The 7,265-nt window shown below is 49.2% G+C and overlaps 1 protein-coding gene across 1 annotated transcript; it reads right to left on the minus strand.

Annotated features, from left to right (window-relative positions):
* Positions 1 to 6,123: 6,123 nt before the first annotated feature.
* LOC119275513 (late embryogenesis abundant protein Lea14-A-like) lies at positions 6,124 to 6,905 on the minus strand. The gene has a single exon (XM_037556378.1). The coding sequence runs from the start codon at positions 6,813 to 6,815 to the stop codon at positions 6,360 to 6,362; it is 456 nt and encodes a 151-aa protein (XP_037412275.1). The 5' UTR covers positions 6,816 to 6,905; the 3' UTR covers positions 6,124 to 6,359.
* Positions 6,906 to 7,265: the final 360 nt, after the last annotated feature.

Below are 7,265 nucleotides of genomic sequence, written 5' to 3' on the forward strand. Positions count from 1 at the left end.
AGCAAGAAATAAAATTATTACAATGATTCTTTATCTCATGAACTATTGCAGCATTGGGGCCTCCTGTCCCCTTTGATGATGTCATTCACCACCCCTTGGCAGCCCGAGGGGACGCATATGTTTTACACCGCTAGATCATCTGTCAAAGCTAGAGCTTCCCAGCAAGCATATGTCACCAAAATGAGGGGATCATTTATACCCTGGAATACCACAGCCGATGAACCCAAGACCAGAATGGTCTCGGCACAAAGCAGCAACAACTCCCCCATGGTGCGATCTAGCTACAGCCCCGTCTACATTCACTTTCACGGTGCCACTAGGAGGTGGTAGCCACCGTTCAGGTAGAGCAGCTGGGGCTGCCGCTATTCTTTTTTCCTCTTGCCCGACTTCCAACTGCCCAAGCTCCATTTTGAAGTTGTTTACAAAGGAAATTGTGTGTCGTGGACTTTGGAAAATCAACTCATAAATTGCCTTACGTCGAGCAAACCAAATGGACCAGAGTGTCACAGTCATTCTTATGAAGGTCGCATGGTCCAAAGTATCATAGAGCTCAAATAGCCAGAGCCTCGCATTGGGCTCCATATTTCCTGTCATCTGTGAGACAAGCACTTCATCCGACAGTGCCCTACTCATAAAAAATGTTTTGTTTTCTTTTGCAAAGTCAGAAAAAATTAAAAGCCTATTAGTTAGTATAAAGTTGGGTCATCTATTTTCGAACGGAGGGAGTAGATTGGAGAGGAGGATAACCAGGAGAGGAGCATAACTATATTGGGGCATGTACTGAAAAGTTCTTGAGAAAAACATGTTATAATATGGTGAACATTCTTTTAATATGTATGAACAAGTTTGTAAAAACCGACTGATAATTCTCAATGTACTGAGCAGTGAACACTAGTTGCTCGACTCAAGACTCTGCACTTGCGGTGAAAGATCACATGCATCTAGCCACCCTCAAAAAATGAAAAAGATCGCATGCATCTTTTTGCGGGGAAATTCAGAGAGCTTTATTGAGTAAATGCATTCTTGGAACAATCAGCCAGAAGGCTGGACACCAAGAAGCTAGGAGTTTCGTCAAGCCAACTATCGGTCACATTAAGTGTGCAGGCACGTTTGGCACACAAGTGAGCCAGTAAATTAGCTGACCTGTTTACATGTTGAATAACAAAAGAGGAAAATTGAGTACTAAGCTCTCCAATCTCTAAAAGTAAAGGAGCCACAATAGAACGAGAATTGTGGCGAGTGGTCCAGAGTGTCACCAACTCCAAGAAATCGACTTCCATAATCACATGCGAGAAACCACGAAGAGCAGCGAAGTGAACACCATCTCGCAAGGAAAGTCCCTCCATGATCAAGGGATCCGAAATCCCCACATATGGCTTGCACCAAGCACCCAGGAGAGCCGTAGGAGATCGAGCAATGCCTCCCGCGCCTCCCCTGCCATCCGCCAGGTTTAGAGCTCCATCAGTTGTGATTTTCACAAACCCATCCTCAGGAGGCCGCCACTCGTAGCCAGGCAAGACCAGCGTATCCTTGTGTGGCAAGTGAAGAAGTGCAATTGCCTCCTTTGTGGCTCGGATCGTCGCTGTAGGGTCCCGACCTTCTTCACCATGTTTGATACGATTCCTGGAATGCCATATAGACCACATAATAGTGGTGATCTTTGCACGGTCGTCATCCGTAAAGCGTGCATCACATAAAATGTCCCAAGCCCATGAGTCCGGGTGAAGCCGTGGGAGCCGGAGCCCGAACCAAGCACACGCCTCCTCCCAAAATCTCTTAGCATGCGAGCAATGAATTAGCGCATGTTTTAGATCCTCATCCATAGCAAGACAAACTTTGCATCGGCGAATTTCTGCAATATGTCTATAGTTGAGAGTAGCTTCATCTGGAAGAATCCCACGAAGAACTCTCCACCAAAAGACTCTCACTTTTGGGATAACATTCAATTTCCACAAGGCTTTCCACATCTGTTGTTCATCATTGGAGGTACCGGTAGCCGTCCCTTCATCTAGAGCCAAACGCTCGTTCTGATTCACAAGAGCACGGTACGCCGACTTCACAGTGTAGTTGCCTGATCGTTCGAATGCCCAAGCAAGGTAATCATCCCCTCCCCCTTGCCGAATAGGAATATTAAGAATGGCCTCAGCATCCGGGGCAATGAAAATCTCCCGAACCACCTCATGTTTCCAAGTCCAGTTGGATGTGTCAATGAGCTCCTCCACCATTTGGATGCCAGTGTTCGGTGGTCTTGAGATAGGTGACATAGAGATAGTACCTGGAATCCATTTATCATTCCATACATCAATTGTAGCACCATCTCCAACACGGGAGATCAATCTGGTCCGCAGGGCTTCTCTTCCTGCTATAATAGCTTTCCAAGTGGCCGAAGCCGACTTGGGTAAGGCAGCATGCATAAAATCCGTATCAGGAAAATACCGTCCCTTCAATACTCTTGCACAAAGGGAATCAGGGTTCGTTAGAAAACTCCATCCGTGCTTCCCCAACATGGTAAGATTGAATATATGTGGGTCTCTGAAACCCATTCCACCTTTACACTTGGGCGTTGCGAGCTCCTTCCAAGACACCCAATGCATTGATCTTTTGTCAAAGAGCTACTCCAGAAATACTTGGCCATAGGAGTTGTCAAACTCTTACAAACTTTTTTGGTTAACAGAAAAGTACTCATTGGATAGGTCGGAATTGATTGAACAACTGATTTCAACAAGGTCTCGCAACCTGCACAAGCGAGTAATTTCTCCGACCATCCCTGCATTCTAGCCCTGGCTCTTTCACTGATGTGATCAAATGTCCCACTTGTAATCCGGCCCACAGCAGTAGGGAGACCCAAATACTTCTCAGTAAACGCCTCAACATGGATATTCAAGGTTGTCTTCAACAGTTGCCTCAGATCTGTGGGCGTATGAACTAAAATATATAGCACTTTTCTCCTTATTGATACACTGGCCCGAGGCCTCCTCATAGATCCTCAAGATATCATTTAACCGGAAGGCACTAGGGTTGCTTGCATTGATGAAGATGAGACTATCATCTGCAAAAAGCAAATGGGTTACCCACGGTGATCTATAGCTCACCCGTAATCCCCTATCAATAGTTCCTCCATTGTAATATTTTAACAATGATGAGAAACCTTCGACACACAATAGAAAAAGATATGGTGACACTGGATCTCCTTGCCGAAAACCTCTGGTAGGTGTAAAATAAGAAAGTAGCTCCCCATTGACTCGCACAGCAAACCGGACAGAGGAAACACACTTCATTATTAGTCTGACAAAGCCCATACTGAAACCCAAGCGTGACAGTATAGCCTCAAGATAATGCCACTCGACACGGTCGTATGCTTTCATCATATCAAGCTTAACCGCGCAAGAGAAGTTCTTACCCTTCTTTCTCCTTTTCATCGTATGGATGCTTTCATAAGCCACAAGTACATTATCTGTAATAAGACGGTCGGGAACGAAAGCACTTTGCTCTTCGCTAATTATCAAATCCATCATGCCTCTTAGCCGGTTTGTTATAGCCTTGGCTGCGATCTTATAAAGCACCGGACACAAGGCAATGGGACGATATTGAGATATCAATTGGGGGTGACGTACCTTGGGTATCAAAGTTATAGACGTGTCATTCAATCCTGCCGGTAGTTCCCCCCCCCCACAAGTGGATCCGTCAGCACGTCTCAAACCCGATATCCTGTTCATGCGTTTGCGTTGGGCTGCTTGAGCTTGAAAGTAGGAAGTGTTTCGGTCCCCATCTCGAAGCCATGGGACACGGGAACGCTGTCGAAGCCAGATTTCTTCCTGATGCAAGGCCTCCTTTAGATTCTTGACAACGGTTTTCTCCTCCTCCGTCGGGCATGTGCCAATGGACCGGCAACGGAGGCAATCTAGTCGCTTTTGCAACTGCCTGACAGAGCGTGTCAGGCTGCCAAACTCCTTGGAGCTCCAGGGTTCCAGTGTTGCATGCAAGGTATTCAACGCGGAAGCTACCCCTCGAAGCCCCGGTGTACGTTGTATGCCCCGCCAGGTATCACTAACCAAGCGGTCATAATCTGCATGGGTCTGCCAAACATTCTCATATCTAAATTGTCGTTTCGGTGTTGACGTTGGCAGGCTCTCCCTAATCTCTGCAATTACGAAACAATGGTCAGACTCGACCGAAGGAATATGCCTGACCCGTATATGCTGAAATAGCTGTCTGAAAGCTTCATTTGCAAAAGCACGATCGAGTCGAGCCTTGACATTTGCCCTTCCAGCTTGACGATTATCCCAAGTATAGGCCGTACCGGACCAACCCAAGTCTTGGAAAGAGATCTCATCTATCACCTCCCGAAAAGCACGCATCTGATTTTCCGATCGCTCTGATCTACTAAAGTGCTCCGAAGGGTATAGTGTTTCATCAAAGTCTCCCATGCTCAACCATGCAGCATGTGGGAGCGTATAAAGTGTACGCAAGAACCGCCAGGAATGATGCCTATCTTCTGCTCGCGGAGCTCCGTAAAAGCCAGTGAAACGCCAAGTCATGTCCTGGATATTACTCTTGACAACCACATCAATGTGACTCTGGCTATAGTTTTTTAACTCGACAGATACATCTCGAGACCAAAAACGACCAATACCGCCGCTAAGGCCAGCACTGTCTACAGCAAAACACCCGCTAAAACCTAACGAATGCTTCAAAACCTCGACTCTTTTTGCTTTGATTTTCGTTTCCATTACAAAGAGAAGAGTGGGTCCTTCCAACTTCACAATACTGCCTCGGGGTTCCCAAGCCCCCGGCAGTTCCAGCTTAAGCAGCTCATTGCTCCTGGCAGGACCGCGACGCGGTCTCTGCCGAGTTTTCTAGAGTAGGTTTCTTCTTCTTCGGTTCCCGGAACAAACCCTCATTCTCTGTTTCATTGCTAGCTGTGGTTGGATCATCTTTGCTCAAACTTGTGCCTGCCCCATTAGCCGTTGTTCCTCCATCAGTAAGAAGTAAGGTTCTAGCCACTGGCCTATAGACCTGCGTAGGAGCCTCTTTGCGTTTTGACTGTTGCTTGTTCTTATGCAGAGACTCTACTTCCTCACCCAAATCCTTGTTGGTGCTTGAATTCTTGGTGGTAGCCTTGCTTTGAGCACCAGCTCTCGGATCCCTAGAGGAGTTATCATTGGATCCCTGCTTCCTGGATTCATCCGGCGCACGCAGCGAAGGGCCAAAAGGCAAGTTCCCGTGCTCATCTCGTGAACCCGGGGTAGGACAGTATAGATCTGAATGCCCCAATTTGCCCCAGGAGAAACAAAAGTACGGTAGTTGTTCATATTGAATGTCATACATATCCACCTTCTTTCTCCTGGCAGAGTCTATCAGGATCCACCTCTTGATCGGTTTTGCTACATCTATGGAAACGCGCGCCCGCAGATAGCCGCCATTGTGATCAAACTTCACCAGTTGCGCATCCTTATCCATCTGCTTGGCTATTGGATTCCACCATGCCTCATCCCTCAAATTGTAGGGTAGGTTTATGACCCTAGCCCAAACTTGCAGCCGATCAAACTTAACTTCATCTGGCCTCATGCACTCATCGAACTCAGCTAACACCACAACATTCTTGTTGATGTGCCACGGCGATCCTCCCCAAACACGATCCCTTTCTCACTGGTTTTCGAACTCAGCCACAAACACGTTGATTCCAGCAGATCGGAATTGCAAACCACGCGGGTTCCCCCACGCCGGCCGAAGAGCGTTGGTGATAGTCTGGATATGAAACAGATTCCGGTGCAGTACCTTCCCTACCAACAGCCACTTTGCCGGTCCTCCCTTGACCCGATCATCAAGAACCAGAGGAGTCGCCTCTTCCTCAGATATGTCGAGCTTTCCCAGAGCCTCCTCCAGTTTCTTTCTCGCGTCTGCGCCCGCCTCAGGAGCGCTCCCTGCGGCGCCACGGCCCGCCATCAGCGCACCCTCCTTCGCTCTCGTCACACCGGCGATGAATCCCCGGGCGTAATCTTGGTTTCACTCCGAAACCCTAATCGCCTTGGGCGCCGCCAGAGCTTTTAGGGTTTTGCGGAAAAAAGAGGGAGTTAAGATCGCATGCATCTAGCCAATGACAATGAACGGAGAAAGGCTGTGGAGTACAGTAAACTCGTCTGTTTATTTTATTCACGAAAAGTCTAGAAATACAACACGCATTACATCATTATTACGTCGTGCACACCCACACCGCGATCCGAAGTAAAAACAGAGCTAGGTAGCGATCGATCGTCCCGCTCGCCCAGCCCAGTACTACCCATCACCCGTACAGGCGATGGAGAGCGCAGCAGCTAGTACGGTACGGTCGAACTTACTAGCTAGGTGCGGCGGTAAGTTTAGAACAGGTCGGAGAGGGTGGGGAGCTTGAGCTCGCCGGCCTTGGTGAGCGGCAGCGTGAAGTTGCCGACGATGGGGAGGTCGACGGTGAGGCCGACGCGCATCTCGTAGTCGAGGTCCCAGTCCTTGCCGGCGTCCTTCATAAGGCTCACCAGGAAGTCGTACGGCACCTTCACGGGTATGTCGAGGCTGGTGGTGTCGCTGGCCACCAGCGACCCCGGGTCCGGCATGGTCCCGGAGGCCACGTCGCGGCCGGCGCTCTTGAGGGAGTAGCTGATCTCGCAGATGGGGATGGTGTGCGAGTAGGGGTTGCGCACGTCGAGGCGGCCGGACAGGGTGGCGCCGTCGCGGCCGACGTGCTGCACCGACATGTCCGACAGGTCCGCCTCCGGCTTCTGCACCCCCGATATCTTCTCCGCCACGAACCCCTTGGCCTTGTCCATCAGCTGCGCCATGCTTGCTCGACGGATCGAACGACGACTGTCTCGTGTGAGTTGTGACGGATCGGGATCGCTGTCAAATTAGTTTAATGCAGTGCTGCTAGCTTGATGTGGTTGCTCCGTGGAGATCCCTCAGATATAAAGGGCCCGAGGTTGGGTTTACCCGGCAGACACGTCGACGGAATGCGTGGTAGGCGCGCGTCGGCACGGGAGACGCCCACCACCAGGAGCGCGACGGGTGGCCGCAAGTCGGCACGGTTCCGAATCGAAAGGACGGAGGGTCCGACTTGTGCAGTAGGACTAGTGTTCGGGTTTTTTAAGTTACAAAACAACAACAACAAGGAGTCGGAGGACATATACATTTACTCCCTCCGTTAGATTTCGTAAGATGTTTTAGACCGCTAGCTTTGAACTGTTTTGGGCATTATGTGAACTTTCTAAAACATCTTATAAGTAACAATGAAC

The sequence above is a fragment of the Triticum dicoccoides genome, chromosome 3B (genome assembly GCF_002162155.2).
Source record: "Triticum dicoccoides isolate Atlit2015 ecotype Zavitan chromosome 3B, WEW_v2.0, whole genome shotgun sequence".
Classification (NCBI taxonomy): domain Eukaryota; kingdom Viridiplantae; phylum Streptophyta; class Magnoliopsida; order Poales; family Poaceae; genus Triticum; species Triticum dicoccoides.

What these genes read in the sequence shown, in the direction of transcription:
- LOC119275513 (XM_037556378.1), bottom strand. Translation starts at nt 6,815, where the DNA reads ATGGCGCAGCTGATGGACAAGGCCAAGGGGTTCGTGGCGGAGAAGATA.